General features: G+C 62.6%; 1 protein-coding gene across 1 annotated transcript in view; it reads right to left on the bottom strand.

Moving 5' to 3' along the window:
• The window catches only part of BAHCC1 (BAH domain and coiled-coil containing 1), a 60774-nt gene extending 42304 nt beyond the window's left edge, over positions 1 to 18470 (bottom strand). Inside the window, exon 1 of the mRNA XM_043585361.1 lies at positions 18269 to 18470. Coding sequence (XP_043441296.1) covers positions 18269 to 18455 — 187 coding nt within the window. The 5' untranslated portion in view covers positions 18456 to 18470. The remainder of the gene's footprint in view (positions 1 to 18268) is intronic.
• Between the last annotated feature and the right edge of the window lie 358 nt (positions 18471 to 18828).

Below are 18828 nucleotides of genomic sequence, written 5' to 3'. Positions count from 1 at the left end.
TCCTCCCTCTCTGGAAACCGTGACACGGGCCGTGAAGGGAAGGCCTCACCGAGATGGCTGCCGGCCGCCTCCGAGAAGCAAGCCCTTCCCGGGCTCTCAGGGCTCCTGAGGCTCCTGAAGCCCAGCTGACTGGCTACTGGTGGGGCTTCCCCAGCTCCCACCCTCCCACTCATACCTGCTCAGGCTCCCCACTTCCCTCAGGCCTTGCAGGGCCCACCTGGGCACGCGGGGGGCACCCGGGGTCTCCCCCAGGACACCAGAGGCTGCTGAGACACTGGAGGGACAGGCAGTCTGCCTGGGGGGCCAGAGTGCCCCTCCTGTGCTGAGCCAGGCCTAGAGGGAGCTGTCAGAGAAGAGGAGGCAGGAGGTCCGCCCCAGGGACCTGGCCACACCCCTCCTGTTCCAGGACAGGGGACAAGGAAGGAGAGTGTCCATCGGCGTTCAGCCCTGGTCCTGCATGGACTAAGATGGAAGGGCTGGGAAGCAAGCGGGGGGAGATCCACCCAAGAACGGTGCCCGGCCCGGGCACACGCGTGCGCGTGCACAGAGGCAGCACAGTGACCGTGTGTGGGGGCTCACGGGGCGTGTCCGGGCGCACACTCATGGCCACGGCTGTACACGCTGGCCACGGGCGTGCACACAGGACACAGATGTGCACGCGTGTCTGAGGCACGGCCCCGAACACGCACGAGGTGGCTGACCCGATTCTTGCGAGAGGGGGGCCTCAAAGACCCGCTTCCCAGGGTCAGACCCCCACCAGACTGGTCCCCTTACTGGCCCCGGAAAAGGCCCCGGACCTTTGATTCCGTGTGCCCCCGGGGTGACGTGGGAGGGGCCGCAGGCCGCCGGGCCCTGCCCACCTCCTCCCCCGCCCTGGGCAGTGGGAGCACATTCCGGCTCACCTGTGCTGGAAGGGGACCCTCGCCTGTCGTCTGCACCAAACTAGAGACCCCCGAGCCCGAGCCCCTGCTGCACGGGAGCAGGCCCCTCCCCAGGCCGGCTGCTCAGCCCCCAGCCACCAGGAGCTGACAGTGGCTCCAGGAGTCGTGTGGATTCTGGGGGACAGCTGGCAGGCCACGTGGCCAAGTTCGCCTCCCCACAGGCAGCCCACCCCCCTCTGCGGTGGAGAAGCAGCTTAGATTGGCACGAAGTCCCCTCTGATCTGTGACACCCCCCCCCCACCCCCGCAGGGCAGGCTATCCAGGACCCACGCATCGTCCAGATCTGGGGCGGTCCCCTCCGGCCACAAGCTGGCCGCCCCCAGATGTTGGCCTGTCCGGCCCATTCCCTCACTCCGTCCCACCAGACACCGGGCCTGCCCTGCTGCTACCACGGCCCCTCGGAGTCCCTGAGGGCTCCTCCCAAGGATCCCGGCTGCCGTCCACGACTCCGAGACGCTGGCCGGACGAGAGGAACCTGAGACGGGCACAGGGAGGGAGGAGGGACGGGCGGAGGAGGCAGGACTGTGAAGCCGTGGGTGAACCTCCTGGCCGGCCCAGCCCTAGGATGTGGAGGCAGCCCAGAAACATGCGTGTGTCACATGGGAAGCCCCTCTCCGCTGGCCCAGGAGAACCTTCCAGAAGCCCCGGTTGGCCCAAAGGCAGCAGTTCTCAGGCCATAATAGGAAAATTCTGTGGTTGCTGAGCCACCCAGCCGACAAACGTGGAAGCAAGTTGACAGGGGAGGCCCAACCACCAACAGCCCAGAACTAATAAAAGAAAAGGAAACTCGGATATAAGTCTGGTTCTTATTAAAAGGGTAAATTTAGCCCTTTGGCTGGGCAGAAGGGGCCGCCCTCGGACTTGGGGCTGAGAGTGACTCAGAGGGCCCCTCGGCCGGGGGGTCTGGGCAGCAGCGGCTGAGGGCCGCCCCCTCGCTTCTCTTCACACGGCCTTCCTTCCCTGCACGCTCTCCCCGGTGGGGCAGCCAGCACGTCCCCCTCCAGGACACTCCGGAGGGCAGGCAAGTGGGCTGGGGGGGGGGGGGGCGTGGAGAGGGCCGAGCAGGTCTGCTCTCGGGGTTTGGTCTGATCGGGTCCTGCCGGCACGGGATGGAGACCGCGATGGGCGGGTCCCGATGGGACCGCGTTCCTGGGAAGGCTCCACGCCTGGGGGCGGTGAGTCTGCACTGCCAGCCAAGAGGACCAGACACCGGGTCCTGTGTGGCCTGGCAGCGGACTGGGGCCCGGAGACTGTGATCTTCCTCCTGCCGCCCCAGCCTCGCGAAGGCAACACCACTGGCTGCGTTGGGCAGAGGCCCCGAGGCCAGCACAGCCGGAGAAATTGAGGGGTGGGGGGCAGGTGCTGGCTGGAGGCCACCTGGGGTCAGGTTCACCCCAGGTGCATCCCCCATCCTGTGGATCCCTCTCTCCCTCTTTCCCTCCATCCATCCTGCCCTCCATTTACCCATCCATCTATCCACTTCTCCACCTGTTTATCCCTCCTACCGCCCCCAGATCAAGGTGCACGACTTGTCCCTCTCCTGCCACCCCTCACCCCCACCCAGAGGCCACCCCTGTTGCGTGCCCACCTGGGTGCTGGCCCCGGAGCAGAAGGCATGTGCGCCGCAGCTATCGGGGGCACAGGCTCCCCACGCCATCACTCTAGCCTGCTGGCCACAGAGGTGGTTCTCTCGGCACTCAGAGCCGAGCTAAAGCATCACCGAGCCTGGGTTCGTAAGCCCCTCTGCTGCCCCAAGTAAGTGCAGGGCTCCTGCCCTGCCCGGAGCCTGGCAGCTTCAGGATGGGGCCCTTGGGGACGCCACATCTCCCCGGTGTGAGGAACATCCTAGATGACACCCCACATCCAGCCCAGGTCCAGACACAAGGCCTGGAAGCTGGGCTGGCTTGGGTGGGCGTGGAGGGGTCCGGAGACGCCTCCCAAAGACACCTAGTGAGGCTACAGGCTGACCGGGCACCTGGCGCCCACAGCCAAGCGGGAGAGGCACTAGTGTGCGTCAGCGAGCTCCAGCAGAGTTGTGGCCGTGGGGCAGCGGGCAGGGACGGCCGTGAGCACTGGGGTCACTACTCTCCCGGCCATGTTGGGCTGGGAGAGCTCTGCCCGGCCATTGCAAGGACCCGGGTCAGCTTCTGCTCCCTCGTGCCCGAGAAGGACCGGGGACCGAGGGCCTGACTCCCAGAACAGGGCTGGCTCGGGCTGCGAGGTCCTGGAGTGGGGCCAGAAGGGGCACCGAGATCTCCATGGGTCACTGCACGGACCAGCCTGTCAAGAGTCAGCGCTTAACCAACTGAGCCACCCAGATGCCCCTTTCCTTTTTCCTTCCTTTTTTTTCTTGCCAGGACTGACTTTCTGTCCTCATTTCCCAGTCACCTCCTTTAGGTCTGGTTCGATCCAGCCACGTGGGGACTCACGCTCTAGGGCTGCCCCTTCTAGAATACATCCCTTCCCGCCTCTTTCTCAAGGCTCAGTGTGCACTCGGCCTCCTCCGTGAAACCCAGCCCGACCCAGCCCTCCACTCGGCACCCGGCAGCGCGTCCAGGCACTAAACACCCATCGGGGCCCGAGGGAGAGGCCCGCTGCCAGGCACGGGCCCCTGGTGAGTCCAGGGTCCCAGCAGCTCAGCCCTACGGAGAACAGAGACCAGAAAGCAGCAGGGACGGGCTGAGGAACAGCAGGGTGAGGCCACCCGACCCCAACGCCCCTCAGAAGCTGGTCCTGCCTCAGGCCCAGTCAGCGCAAGGCTGCCCTCAGGGCCAGAAGGGTCTCTTGGCCCACAGCACCTTGCTCACGGCAGGGGGCTCCTGAAGGAGGGGACCTGGCAGGAAGGGCACAGTGCCAGAGAGAAACCCGGGGCAAATGCCCACAGTAGAAGAGCCTGGGGACGCAGAAGGGAACAGAAGTCCTGAGAGCAGAGCCCGCAAATGCTTTGCAGGGTGTGGGATGCGAGGGCCGGGGGAGGGAGGTGGAGAAGAGGCAGCGGTCTAATGAAGCAGAGATGCCGTTCCTCTCTCAGACTGCACCACCGTGCAGGGGTGGGGGGGTGGGGGTCAGAGCAGGGGCTCCCGCCAAGCCGATGCCCTTGGCCGCGTGGAGGCCTGGCAGTATCCTGCCAAGAGAGCCAATGTGACTCGTCCAAGAGACGCCTGCGTGAGACCAAATCCCCAAGGGGACCCTGGGGGGGGGGGGGAGCCTGGATCTGGGCCTGCCCGGCACCCGTGTCCAACGTTCCCAACAGACGGGGTCCCGAGTGACCCAGGCCCCGGGCCTCTCCTGGCCGAGACCTCTGGGCAGCCCGACCTTCTGAGGGGCCGTCCCTCCGCACGCCTTCCCTGCTGGCTCCTGGTGGGGGGTGTAGACCCCGCCTGGCCCACAGGGCTCGCAGGGCAGCCCGGGGAGGGGACGGGTGTGCACCGGGGGCTCTCCGCACCCTCGCCGTGTCTTCCTGCAGCCAGGCCACTTTGACGAAGCACCCCATTCCCTCACATGTGTCAAAATGAGATATTCTAGTCTCTAAGAACAGTCAGAATACGGGGCGCCCGGGTGGCTCAGTCGGTTGGGCGTCTGACTTCGGCTCAGGTCATGATCTCACGGTTCATGGGTTCGAGCCCCGCGTCGGGCTCTGTGCTGACAGCTCGGAGCCCGGAGCCTGCCTCGGATTCTGTGTCTCCCGCTCTCTCTGCCCCTCCCCTGTTCACGCTTTGTATCTCTATCAAAAATAAATAAACGTTAAAAAAAAAAAAAAAAAAAAGAACAGCATAAATAGAAGGAAAACTCGCTCCTCAGAGGTAAAACGGTGGTGCTTCTGGGGACTCTTGGGGTGCAGGGCAAGGTGGGGGTGGGGAAATTGCACCCCACTGATCCAGAGGCCCCCAGGACAGAGCAGTAGCCCTGAGGTGGGAGGGGAGGCCTCTGGAATGGGGCCAGATTGAAGGCCAGCCCAGGGGAGGCCGTGGGGGACCAGGCCAGGGCCAGCCCAGCAGGGGCTTCCAAATGACAGAAAACCCAGCAGCCAACCCCCCATCCCAGCTCACCTGCCACCTGGCACCCTGCCCAATGCTCCCTGGCTGCCCATCCGCTAGGGGCCGGGGCCGGGGTTGGGGGGCGGCGGGCTGCATGGGTCCAGGGAGGAGGCACGTGGGCAGAGAACCAGCCCGGGGCTTCCGGCCCAGAGGCCTGTGCTCCCGCATTGCTCCCAATGTGACCAAGGGCAAACCAGTGGTGTCACTGAGCCTCTGTCACCTGGACCCCATCTGCCCCAGGAGACTCGTCCCCGAGCCTGAGGGCGGTCCCCCTCGCCCAATTCACACCCCGGGCTCCCAGCAAGTGTCCTGTGCAAAGGAGGGGAGGGGGCTTTGTGCTGGGCTGCCCAGACAGGCAAGGTCCCCCAGAGGACACCTCACACATAGCCTCCGAGGGTCAGAGGCCACAAATGTGCCATGACCCCTGGCTGCCTGTGCAGTGGCCAGCCCGGGGCCAGCTCCCCTCTCCTCAGGGGGACCCAGGGCCTGCACTGGCTGCAGGTGGTCCAGGGGGCGGCCCAGGTAAGCCCAGGGCACCTGCACCTGCACAGAGCAGACGGCTGGTTCCGGAACAGCAGCAGGAAGTGCTGCCCAGACCTGACGGTGCGACACCCCTGTCACCCAAGCCACAGCCTGAACCCCAGGCTCCGTCCGGAGAGTGAAACTCTAACCAGGCTCATTCATTAGACAAACAATTCTTGAGTGCCCGCAAAGTGCGGGGTCACCCGCCCTCACCCAGGCCCCGCCTGGGATCCGAGGAAGCCGCAGGCCAGGCACCCTGGCCTCCGACAGTGGCCCTTGGATCTCTCGGTGACCCGCACCGTCCTCGAGGCTATTTTGGGGCCAGCCTGCTGGCCTGCTGATGGCATCCCTGGGAGCAGACATCTCACAGGTGGGAAGATGATGCTGTGCTTCTGTGGACAACACGCCCGGCCAGCGGGGTAAGCAGGCCCACGCTTGTCTGAGGGCCCTCTGCCGAGCAGGGATGGGGCTTTTGAAGGGGACGGGCCAGAGCGGGGTCCCCGTGACCAAGTGGCGACAGGGTTGTGGAGCAAGGAGGGGGCAGGGGCCGAGAGGGAGGGAGTTCTCCAGCGGCTGGGCCGGGTCACACGCAGGGAGCCCGGGAACGTGGGGGCCTCGGCTGGCCAGCAGTTGGAGGAGGAGGGCCCGGGCCGCAGAGGGGACCTGGGAGTAGTTGGCATACTGGGGCAGTTATGGCCTCAGGAGGGGTCCAGATCCAGTGGGGCCCCCCACGAGCCCTGACCCCTGCATGGAACCCCCTCCCCTTGAGCGTGGGCAGGATTAGATTCACTTCTACGAACAGAAAACGCCCTTTGGAGATCAGGTCATAAAAAGACCGTGGCTGCCGCCTTGCTCACCACCCTTGGAACCGTTGTCACCAGCCAGCAGTCGACAAGGAACTGGGGCCTGTGACAGCCACGTGGGGGAGAGGGGGAGCTTGGAAGGGGGTCCCCCACAGCCAAACCTTGAGATGCCTGAAGCCCGGGCGAACACCTTCACTTAGAATCCTGAGCCACAGAAACAGAGACAATAAACGTTTGCCGTTGTAAGCTGCCAAGTTTGGGATGATCCGTTACACGGCGGGAGCTAACGAAGACACAGAGAAGCCCTGGAACCCAGGTGCAGAGCGTTTTTGTAGCATTTACAGTGGAGCCCGGAGCAGAGAAGGAACCTTCAGCAAGGGGAAGGGAGGATCAGGAGGGGAGTCGGCAACTCAGGGAACAGATCTGCTTCCGCAGACAAGCCAGAGATGTGGGTTTCTGTGGGAAGTGCCCCAGCCCCGCCCTGGCCAGCTGGCAGCCTCCCAGCCCGGCCACACAGAGGTGCCCCCCACCTCCCTTCTAGCAGAGCCGGAGCACCGTAGGCGCAAGCGGCCGCGAGGCCCCTGTGAGGTGTCTCGTCCTGTCCCTCCTCGCGCTCGGCACCGCGAGGACCGCTGGCCCAACTCCCACTCAAGCGAGGGCCCTTTGGACTTCATCGTTTTGGGTTTCCGCTACTTGTCATCAAATCTGCAACAGGTTACGAAGGACGAGGCAGCCGCACGTGCACCTTTCCAACTTTTCTCGGTCTTATCCGTATTCGCACACGTTTAGGGCTTCTCAAGAGCTGGCCTAAAGATGTATTACAACTTAATTTAGATTTAATTCTAATGTTAATTTAAAATAAATTAAAACCTTATTTTTAGGAGACCCAAAGGGATGCAAAAAGTCTCAAAAAGGGGACCAGCTTCAGGCTAACTGCCCACAGGCGACCTGCTGGCCGGGGTGGCTGGGGCACGTGGTGGGCTGCCTGGATGGGGACACAGGACACGTCCTGCAGGCTCCGGAGTCCAGCCCCTCCCCCTCCCCAACCTGTGCAGGGTGAGGAGGGCCGGGCACACAGGCCGGGGACAAAGGGATCTGCTGTCACCTTCCTACAAGAAGCCGCTGAGGCCAGAAGGCAGCTGGGGGCTGAGGCGCCTGGGTGGCTCAGTCGGTTGAGCGTCCGACTTCAGCTCAGGTCATGATCTCACGGTTTGTGATTTCGAGCCCCGCATCAAGCTCTGTGCTGACAGCTCGGAGCCTGGGGCCTGCTTCGGATTCTGCTTCTCCTTCTCTCTCTGCCTACCCCCCGCTTGTGCTCTGTCTCTGTCTCTCAAAAATAAATGAATGAATGAATGAATGAATGAATGAATGAATGAATGAAAAAGAAAAAAAGAAGGCAGCTGGGGGCCCCAGTTCTGCCCTCACCGCGTTCTCATCCATGTCTGGGTCCTGAACCCACCAACTGCTGGCCGCCAGGGCCCTGGGGAGTGCAGGGGAGGAGGCACCCGGGCTAGTGCCACAGGGGAGTGCAAGGTGCCTTCCTGAGCACACGCACAGGGACAGGACAGGGACAGGAGCAAGGGGCTGGGAGGGAAGAGTGGGTAGGGCCTGCAGGGGCAGGTGCAGGGGGGCTTGTGGGGAAGGACCTCAGTGAGCCTCAGGCTGGGGTGGCCTGCAGTCCAGCTGGTGTGCTGGGTCAGGTCAGCACACAGGCTCCGCTGGAGAGAGACGAGGGCAGCCCCCGGGGCAGCCCCCGGCTGGAGAGCCAGAGGAGGAAGGGAGGACGGGGAGAAAGGAGGGAGGGAGGGAGGCGCTAACCTGAGAGTTTCCGGGCCTCTCGTGCTCAGTCAGGACCTGAGTGGCAGAGGACAGAGCCAGCCAGCTGTGGCTGGGTGACCCTCCCCGTCTGGCAGTCAGTGGCCGCCACCCAACCTGCCCCCCTGGCAAGTGTCCCCAGCCCCGGGGTCTTGCTGAGTCTTGCTCTCATTGGCCCAAACTGACTACAAGTCTGGGCCCAGGTGCCTGTCTGGGGCCAGGGTTTGGGGGTGTAGAAAAGAGGGAGCAGAAAGGAGGCTGGCTGTGGAGTCCTGCTCAGGCCCTGCCAGGTACACACGTGCTCGGGGAGGCCCGGGACACACACAGGCTGGGAGAGGAGAGACGCAGGTCCACTCACAGCCCCAGGCCGGAGTCCTGGGCCGCGACCACCCGCATCTCTGCACACTCACGAGGGAAGAGGTGCCCACAGATGCATCTCTCCCTGCTGACCCGCCTGGGGGGTTCAGGGTCGGTTCACAGGCAGGGCCCCTCCAGGATGCAGTGGCACCTCGGCTGAGGAGCCCAAGGGTGACCCCAAGAGCCTCCCTTGCCCCAGGCAGAGAACAGCCCTGCACCTCCGGGCCCCGGGGCCTGCCCTGGGTCATCTGCCCAGCCTCCCGGGGCCATCCTGCCTCTGACCTTGGACCGTTCCCTGTGGGCTCCAGAGAGATCCCCACTGTCCCCTCCATCTACCGACCCAGGGCCACACACACCACGCTGCGGGGCTCTAGGACCTGCAGGCCGCTCGGCCCAGACCTGGGTCTCTACCTCCCCAGTGCCGGGGACGGTGGCAGGACCCCAGTGCTGGGGTGCAAGAGCCAAAATGCATTTTTTAAAAGTTTTTTTTAAAGTTCAGTTATTTGTTTTGAGAGAGAGAGAGAGAGAGAGGGAGCAGGAGCAGGGGAGGGAGCGGGAGCAGGGGAGAGAGAGAATTCCAAGTAGGGTCCACACTATCGGCACAGAGCCTGACACGGGGCTTGAACCCACCAACCGTGAGGTCATGACCTGAGACAAAAACCAAGAGTCAGACGCTTAACCGACTGAGCCCCTCGGGTGCCCCCAGAACCCCTTGTCTAACTCTGTGGTCAGACTAAGGCCCCAAGACCACAGGACCTCAAGACAGACACCACGGAGAAGGGCCGGGGGGACTATGACCCGTGAAGGTCTGCCTGACTGTCCCCAGGGAAGCAGCCCTTCCTGCAAGACCCAGGGCCCTGTCACTTTGTCTCCAGGCCTCCGGGCACATCCTGGGGCAGGACTGTGTACAAGCATGTGTCCAGCCAGCTCTAACGGGCTCCTAAGGGACAGAGCCGGGGCTGCCGATTGTCAGAAAGCCTGGGCACGGCCAGTCCCGCCACGCACAGAGCTTGAGCTCCAGAAAGCAAAGCGGCACAGCGTGAAAGGCTTGCCTGCCCGGGACGGAGACACCATGGTGGCAGGGGGTGAGACCCACGACCCCTGCCTTCTCCCTGCCCCCTTTTCCCTCCACAGCTCTCATCTTCCTTTGGTTGGTTGCCCCCCCCACCCCCACCCGTGACCCCACTGCCGGGCGCAGCCACCCACACGGCCACCAGGGATGGGAGGGGCATGTCCTCCCCTCCCACCAGCGCCCTGTGACCCAGGTGAAGCCTCTGGCTTCTGCCCCCAACCCCTGCCGCCAGGTGTGATACTAACACAGGGGAGAGCTCACTGTGCCAACCTGCTCAGCTCCGACACCTTTTAGAATGTGGCACAGCTTGGGAGCCTCTGCAATGACACAAGATGCTTCTGGAAGGTGAGGAGATGCTGCCCTGGCCCCTGGGAGGTGGCTGCAGAGGCTGGGGACATGTGGAGGGCACCGCCAGCACAAGCGTCCCCGTGCCGTGCTTGGATGTGGGGGCGGGGCAGCTTGGTTTTAGCGAGGAGACCTAGGGCCAGTGCAGGCCCTGGCACATCTCCCCAGGTCGGTTCCCCCAGAGAGGGTCCTGGTCTGCCCTCTTCTCCAGCGTGGGGGTGACACTGCAGGACAGAGACCTCGTGTCCACAGGCACACACGTGCCGCCCGAGCTCGGCACACACCCCCCTTGCGGCCTCCCCCGTCCTGGGTGGCCCAGCTCTGGCAGGCCGCGGGGACAGAGGACACGGACACCCCACACTCAGGCCCCTGCCGTCCACTGGGGAAGGGACCCCCACCGCCACGGGTCAGGGCGGCTGCGCTGGGATGGCCACGGAGCACGTGGGGCAGGAGGTGGGCTGCAGGCGCAGGAAGGCCCTCCGGAGTAGGACAGGGGGAGTCCGAGCAGAGCTGGGGGCACGTTCGGGGCTGGGGGGCCTGGGCAGAGCTGCATGGCAGAATCACTTGGGGCTCTGGAAATGCGTGAGGCCGGGACCCTCTAGGGCCAGCTGCGGATCAGAACAAGGGCGGGGCACAAGGCCTGGGCACCGGCGGCCTAGGCACCGGCTGGAGGGTGGCTCCGGGAGGGGCGGGGGGTAGGGAAGCAGAGGTGCGTGGGGCAGTGCAGTGGCCATGGGAACAGCCTGCGGCCGGCAGGGGCCCGGGCCAGGGGCTCCGGGGTCCACAGCGAGAGGGCAGGAAGGAGCTAAAATGAGGTGGGCAGCTCACCAGGTCCAAGCCCCGTAAGTGAGGGCCCCGAAGGGGCTCCACCCCGGCAGGGGCCCAGGAGCAGGTGGCGGGAGACAGAATAGCGCGCACATTCAGGTCACTGGGCAGGTGGGCGCAGAATTCGGGTGGGATTCCCCGAAGGCTGGTCGTGGGTGAGCGTGAGACCTGTCCGGTGGCCTGAGCACAGGTGAGCAGGGTGCGGCCTGCATCCGGGCCCTGGGGGCACAGGTGAGCTCAGCCAGTTACCCTCTGGCTGGCCCACTGGGGTCCGCAGGGTGGGCCTCTGCCTCTGTCCACAAAGGGGACATGGGCTGTGCCTGGGATGGAGTCTGTCACTCAGTGTTGCTGGGTGGACGCCGGGCAAGCAGTGTAGCCCCACCCACTGCCAGCACCGCTGTCCCCACCCTGGGCTCCGTTCCTGGGGCCCCCAGAGGGCCTTCTTCTCACCCCTGTCCAGCCGTGCACCACGCCTGCCTCTGGGTCGGGGGGGCCACAGTGTGCTCCCCCCGCGCTGCCTGTGGGGTGGACATCCCCCGGAGGAAAGCCCCTGGCTTCCCGGAGGGACAGGCCGAGGGACCCGGCCGAGACCCACCTTCCTGGGAGGACGGCACAGGGCGTTGGTTGAGCTCTTATTCAACTCACCTCAGGACTCACTTTCTTGACGGGGTGCCCCAAGAAGGCACTGCTCCCAGACCACCCTCGGGGACCCCAGCCTGCTGCTTTAGAGGCTCCTGCGGACAGCACACCCATCTTCTCCTCCCCTCCCCCATTTCTGGAAATTTCCAGTGGAAAACCAAGTTCCTGCCCTGAGGGGGGCGGGGAGGGGGCTTCATCTTTCCATCCGGTTCCAGGCACACAGTGGGTCCCCCCACCGAGCCTCAAAAGCATTTGCATCGAGAGACACTGGACTCTTTGTTGGGGGGCCTGGGAGGGGACAGGGGGCAGGGAACCCAACCCACCTGTTTATTCCCTTCTCCTCCTCCCCCCACCCCAGGTCAGAATGAAAAACTCTTCCTGGCTGATCCAATCTGGAACCTAATCGTCTAGACAGCTGCAGCGGCCCTCGGATGCCAGCCCGGCTGGCTCCCGGCTTGGGCGCTGGACGCCTCCCCGCCAGGCCCTCGGCAAATCCAGCACCCCCCACCTCCCGCGGGCGTAGCCCAGTTCCCACCGGTCGCCTGGCCTCCGGAGGCAGCTGTTCACAGGGCCACAGGAGGCAGTAATATTATATATTACAACAAACAGGGGCGGCCCACTGACAAATAGACCTGCGTGATCTAAACGGTATATTATCCCATAAAAACGTCAGCGGGCAGAGCGTCAGAGCCAAGGCAGGGCGGCAGCCCCACGCACATGGGCTCCCGAGGCCCGAGCCCGGTCGGCGCGGCCGGGAGGCTGCGGGACATTTTCTAGAGGCCGCATGCTGGCTCTGATTTTGCGGTTTGCTTGCGGTACCCAGTCTTTGGTGCGACAATGGAGACCCCAGAGGTTAATGGGGGCCGGAGACCCGGGAGCTGGTCCCTAGTGGATGAGTCAGGGGTGGGGGTGGGGGGCGGTAAGAGCAGAGCAAGTCGCCGATCTGCCAGACAGGCTGTGAGCTCTGCGTCCCAAAGCCCCACGTCAGCGTGGAGAATGTCGTGTGACGCGAAGGCCCCAGGAAGAACGGGCAGCAGCAGGGTCACCTCTCCAGTGGGCTGCGGGCGGCGACTGGTTTGAGAACCTTCCCTGGACAGGTGACGATGAGCCAGGCTTTCCTGCACAGGGGCCTGGCCTGGGGGAAGCTTTCTTCTTAGAAACTGCCAGAAGTCGCTCAGGGTGGATGCTGATAGGCAAGGCAGCTGCTGTCTGAGGACGTGAGACCACGACAGCATGGCTGTGAGGGGTTTTCTCGTGGCACTAGGTGACAGAGAGCAGCCCGGATGCGGGGCAGAGGCCTCACGTCCCTTCCGCGCCGGCCCTCGCGTAGAGACCGGACCCCTCTGAGAAGACCACGCTGAGGGAAGGCACGGGCGGCGGGCCGAAATCAGGGGGCCTGGTGGGGACCCCCAGGGACTCTGGACACGCCAATCAAGACAGCGGCCACACAGGATCCAGGGGGTGGAGGGCAGCTCCCATCTGCTGGGGGCCCATATCCAGAGGCCTCTTCCAGGATGCAGGGAAAGATGGCTGGGGGGGCGGGGGACGGGGGGCGCCCAGGGCCCCTCTCCACCCACCTGAAAAGAGTTCACTCCCAGGGGCACTGGCTGAACTCTCTCTGTGCTAGGGAGCCCCCCCCCCCCCCGCCCTCCCTGGAGCTGACCCAGGGGCATCCTGGGAAGTGTAGTCTTTTAGGGATCAGGAAGGCCTGCAGGCATTTCTGGGGGTGTTCCACCGAGGAACCACGGAAGAAGAGGAGGGTGCAAAGGGGACTACCTGACCCTAATCCCTGCGGGAAATTTAACATGCCTGAGAACGGCTGAATTTAGACACCAGCCAATGCTGCAGTTCCCGCCCCAGGCCTTTGCGTGCTGGTTTCTCTAGCAAGCCCACCCAGCTCTTATTTTGGCGGGGAGACCCGGGAACTCCCTAGAGAGGAAAGACCTCGACCAAAGTGCCCCCCCCCCCCACCTCCTGCCCTCCTCTGGCCACTGACCCCAGACACCAGGAGAGAGAAGCGCCGGCCAGAGGACAGGGGTGCTACCTGGCGGGCTCCAGGAGAGGCTGCGACGCATCCCGCACACTCTAGAACATTATTTACGCTCACAGCCCGCTCTGATGACATATGTAAGTTGACAGCGAACATCCTATCAACTTGCTGGAGTGTATCTTGATTGTTAAAACACACTCTTAAAGGTGTACGATCATTTATCAAATTAAAATAGCCACACCTTGCCGGTCTCTTTTCTGCCTCCCCTGACCGCCCCCCCACCCCCACCCGGCGGCCTCCCTCCTCCTCCGGCCTCCTGGGCACCCCACCCTTTCACCCAGGCCCTGCTCCAGCGTCCTGTGCTTCCAGGGACCCTAGGCCCAGCGCCGCCCCCCCCCCCCAACCCTGCCCCAGGCTAGGACAAGCCCACTAATCGCCAAGAAGTGACAAACACCAGAAGCCCCACCAATTAAATTTAAACTCATGCAAAGCTCAGTGGCCAGTAAATTATTATTTTTATTAGCTTGAACCAAGTTCCCGTAAGAGAGAAAGTCAACTTGCTCCCATGAATGGCTCTTGTATAATTTATTTAACTCTGTGCTCTTTGCCAAAGCCTGGAATATTTTTAGCCCGTTCTGTTGTTGGATTTGGCTTTTTTATGTGTGTTTCTGAGGGGTATTTTTAGCCTCATCCGTGTTATTCTAACAGACTCCTATGCGTTCGGTCCTGTCTGTGCGGGCTGTTGAACCCAGTCTCGAAGCAGAGGAGGGAGATTTCTAAGAATAACCGGGGAGCGTTTGGGGGGGGTGCGTGTGTTTTCCAGGGGAGATGTGCTATCCGTACGAGGCCGCTCCCTGCCTCGCCGGCTAATTTGCTTTATTACTCACGTGACCTGAATATTCCTATAGGAATATCCTTATAGGCAATAATCAGACGTGGGCAGCGCAAGCCCCACTGAGAAAAAACCCACATTCCAAAAATGGCTTCGGTGGGGCGGGCAGGGCGGCCACAGCCGGGCTGGTCTACGCGGCCGCCGGGATTCCCGGGGCTCTGCGGCTGGGCGGCCGCTTTCATGTCTGGTTCTGTCACTTTCAGAGCAGGATGGGTAGAGTCTTCAGAAAGTAACTCTTTTCACACCTACTTAATGTTGGTAACTGTTGCAGAAACACTCCGTCGTGTCATTGAGTTAATGAGGTATTTACGAAAATGTATTTTTTTCTTTACAAAAAAATATCACATGATGAGGGAGGGGGAACCTTTGATGGGGTCTTTTCACACTAGGAAATTATCTTTTTTCCTCTAGTGTGTTTTGCTTTCTTTCCTTTCGAGGCTGGCAATCAGAAGCCCGTTCAGCAGGGAAGGAGTCTGCGGCACTCCCAGCAGAAGGGACCTGCCACCCGATTTATTCCCAACGTCCCCAGGCCCCAGGCCCCTGGCTTCCAGGCCGGGCCATTTATACCATTTATACCCCGAGAGAGAGAGAGAGAGAGAGAGAGAGAGAGAGAGAGAGAGAGAGAAGAGGTAAAGAGGAGAAGCCAACCCACAGCCAGATTACTGAAACCAAGACTCTCGGCACCTCCGCACCTCCGCCTACCTCGGCTGGAGGCCCGATGATTCTCGAAGGCTGGGCCTGATGGGCCTGAGGGGGTATGGGCAGAGGTGGATACAGGAGGCCTGGAGCTGACTGGCCGGAAGAGGCGGTGGGGACCCGCTTCTCCCAGGCCAGGCTGCCAATTTTTTAAATGCTCCGAGAGAGAGGCGCGGTCCCCAATCGCTCCGGGCAGTAGTGCTGATGAAAAACCTTGGGTTGATGCGTTGTTGATTTTCCTCCCCCCCCCCCCACCCCCCCAGATTTCACAGCTTTGCCTCCGGACCATCTGTATTAGAGACAAAATCTAACACTGCACTAAAAATAATGATTCCAAACATTTTAATTGCACCTTTTGGTGACAAGGTTACTGGAACAGCACTTTACCATAAAACCGTACAGCCCGATTCTAAAGCTACAAGCACTTCCATTTTTAGAAAAACAATGGAAGAAACCTGACGTCCCATCAGGGTCCTCAAGCTGACATTTTGAAAACACTGGGTGGGGCAGCACGGGTGGCGGCCTGGTGGCCAGGGTGGCCGAGGTGACTGGACCCTACTACTCCCCCGTCAGACCTGCACATAGGAAGAAGCTCAGACAATTCTCCTTTCGGCGGGGCGGTCGGAGCGGGGAGGGGCGGCCGGCTGCGGCAGCCTTGGCCTGGCCTGCGGATCCGAGGCCATCTGCGGAAATGGGAAGAAGAATCCGCCAAACTAGCCATTTGGAAATCCGTGCACAAGATGGGGAAAAATTTTTTTAACTTAATTATACTTTTTTCTTTCTAAACTAGATCATATATAGATACAGACCAGAGCAAAGTGATCTGGTGTATAATTCCTTTAAAAAAAAATTGATGTAGCTAAATTTTAAAAACCAATACAATATTCTGGCTTTCAGCAATTTCAAAAGGCTTTCAGCAGCAGATGTTTCTTGCTGGATGCCCACTCGGCCAGCCTTTCCGTCACTAATGGGTCGGACACCTCCAAGCACAATAGGTCTCTCTGGTCCCCCAGGGGGGTGGAAATGGCCTCCAGGAACAGGGAACACGTGGCCCTTCAGCCCCCCTCTGAGGGTGCCCTGGGGACCTCCAGCGCCCTCTAGAGCACCCTGCGTATGGGGAGGCGGGCTGGGTCTAGGTCAAGGACACACACACCCGGCCAGCGCCCACCCAGTATCTCCCAAACCCAGCATGGCCTCTGCTCCAAGAACCACGTGGTCAAACTTGAAAAGAGCAAGACAATGGTTCGGGCCACCCCGACCGCATTCCCACCTGACTTGGTGGTGCCTCCATCCGGCAAAAACAGCAGAAAAGGGACATGGTGGCTGACCAGGACCTGGCTAGGCTGTGGGCGGATGAGTGGGGGCAGAAGAGGCAGCGGTGACCTGAACTGACGGGGAATCCCACCTGGCTGTGCCTCCCCAGAGTGGGATAGCCCTGGGGAAGCCTCAGTGTCAGGGGCCCTTCCAGACCCTTGTTTTTTTCTGTGATGCTGCTACCTGCTAGGCTAGTGGGCCTGGCATATGGGGGGGGGGGGGGGTGGTGAGTACAGCTGCTCTCTCCCCATCCCCCAGCCTGCAGGCTCGGCCTTCCCACCCTCAGCAGGGGCTGCAAGCCAGCAGCCTGGAGAAGGGGCTAGTAGGGGGGTGTGCTGTCCCTGCTGCCACGGTGAGCCCTGGGCCGCAGCCCCCCAGTGTGGGCTGAGCCGGGTGGGCAGCACCTCCAAAGCAGGGGCAGGAGGGACACTTAACTTCAGGGACAGCCTGGCCGGATATTTTTAAATCACCCATTTCCCAAGCAAGTACTTTTCCTCTTTTGAGTTATAAATCTAGAGAGGGAAAAAAGAAATGGATAGAAAGAGGAAACAGCGAGGAAGAGAAAAAAAAAAAAAGGGCAGCCTTGCCGAAGGCTCGCGCTGGGGCAGGAAACGGCACGGGGCTGATTCCAGGAGGGCACGGGAGCCCAGCCCCTCCACTCTCTGCCTTCGTCTAACTTTCCGAATCTCTTCATGTTGTGAATGCTAAAAGCCCATTAGTAATTAAGCAATTTTCATATTTTTTCTTTTTAGGAAATTTATGTTTTCCTTTCTGACTGCCCTCCCTTCTGACTTTTTCCCTTCTAGCTCGACTCTTCCATCCGTTTTAATCCACACGCTAATTGTAATCCCATTAAAGCAGATATAATTTTATTAGTATTCACAGTTCATCAAGCTAGCAATAATAACTGTTACTGCCAAATTGACAAACAAAAAAAAGCGGCAAACAACATTTCTGATGTTTAGGACAAACTGTAAACAAAAGCAAGCCAGCCTTCAAGGGTGACCAGCAGGCCCCCACACCAAGCCCCAAACCATTCCTGCAAACTCTGTGGCCGCTGGCCAGTGACCCCCGGGGTCTCCTCGAGGCAGCTGCCCCTCGGCTACTGGCTGCCGGGCTCTGCTTCTCCCCTGACCTTGCTCAACAGTAATATCAAAGCCACCTCAGAAGGGTTAGGGTGGCTCCGGAGGCCTGGGTCAGCCCTGCCAAGGACCAGCCCTCTCCGGAAGGGGATCGGAGAGGACAGGAACGCCGGGCAGCCACAGTTCCCTCCTCTTGGAGCAAATTCGCTGCGAACTCGCCTGCACCGAAATACGGAGGCAGTCCCGCGCCACCCCCAGCCCGGCCGGCGCCCGGCGCTGCCCTCCCCCAGGGCCGCGGGCCGCCAGCCTGGGCCGCGCTCTGGCCACGCTTTGTCCGGCTTTAGCAGGATACCAGAGGCACTTGTGAAAGCACACGCAGCCCCTGCAAACCCATTCTCACCCTGACACTTCAAGGCTTTATATAGAAACAGGATTTGCTCGTCTTACACCGGCAGTCCCTATTAACGCTCACCCCTCGCGCACACCGCCCTAATCCGCCAGGCCGCGGCGCCCCCCCACCCCGCCCCCCAGTCACAACAGCCGTTTTGTTCCCGCAGAAAGTGCCTCGTTGTCCCAGCCCCAGAATGTCTTAAGGATGTGAATGCAGAATGCAGAAATGAGGTTTCCGCGGAATTTAGTTCTTCTGCAGGAATGGGTGGGGGAGGGGGGCAGGAGGGGAAAGGCTTTATTTTTAGCCGGCTCCGGGGCTGCCCCGCCGAGACCCCGGAGACCCCGGGGAAGGCCGCTCTAAACCGCGATGATCCGGCTCGGGGGGCCCCCGCTCGGGGCCCGCCACCGGTGCCCGTGCAGGGAAATGAAACCGAAGGCTGCTCCGCAAGCGCTCCCAGCCGCGGAGGGGGCGCGCGCCCGTTCCCCCAGGCCCGCGCCCACCTCGCGGCCGGGCCTCCTCTCCCGCGCCCGCCCGGGCCGGCACTGACCTGTGTGCGAAGCCATGGGCAGCGGCGACGGGAAGTACTTTCCGGGCTGGAAGTGCGCCGGGGGCTGCGCGGCGGGCCCGGCGGGGGCAAGGCGCGCGGCGGCGGCGGCGGCGGCGGCGCTGCGGTGGCCCAGGCTCCCGCGCTCCGACAGCAGATGCGGCGGCGGCGCGAAGTCGCGGCCATCCATGCCGGGCCCCGGCCCCGGCCCCGGCCCGCCGCCGCCTCCGGGGAGCAGCGCGGCCGGGGCCCGGGGGCGGCTCGGCGCGCGGGCGGCGCGCGGGCGGCGCGGAGGAGGCGGCGTCCGGGGTCACCGGCGGGGTGGCGGGCCGGTCAGCACGCCGGCGGACTGGGCTCCTCGGCGGGCGGCCGCGCGCCGAGCCGGCGGCCGCCGTGCGGGTCCATAGTCTGCGGAGGCAAGCACAAGAGACTCGGTGACTCGGGGGGCTCGCTTCGCCTGGGGGTCCTCGCCCCGCCCGCCGGCCGGAGCCGCGGCCGGGCCGGGCCGGGCGGCCGGGCCCGGGGCACGCGGCTCGTGTCCCGCCGCTCACGCGCGCGCCGGG

This window comes from Prionailurus bengalensis, chromosome E1, assembly GCF_016509475.1.
Source record: "Prionailurus bengalensis isolate Pbe53 chromosome E1, Fcat_Pben_1.1_paternal_pri, whole genome shotgun sequence".
Taxonomy (NCBI): domain Eukaryota; kingdom Metazoa; phylum Chordata; class Mammalia; order Carnivora; family Felidae; genus Prionailurus; species Prionailurus bengalensis.
The sequence above is the reverse complement of the archived record's forward strand: the minus strand, read 5'-3'. Positions and strand labels throughout refer to the sequence as shown.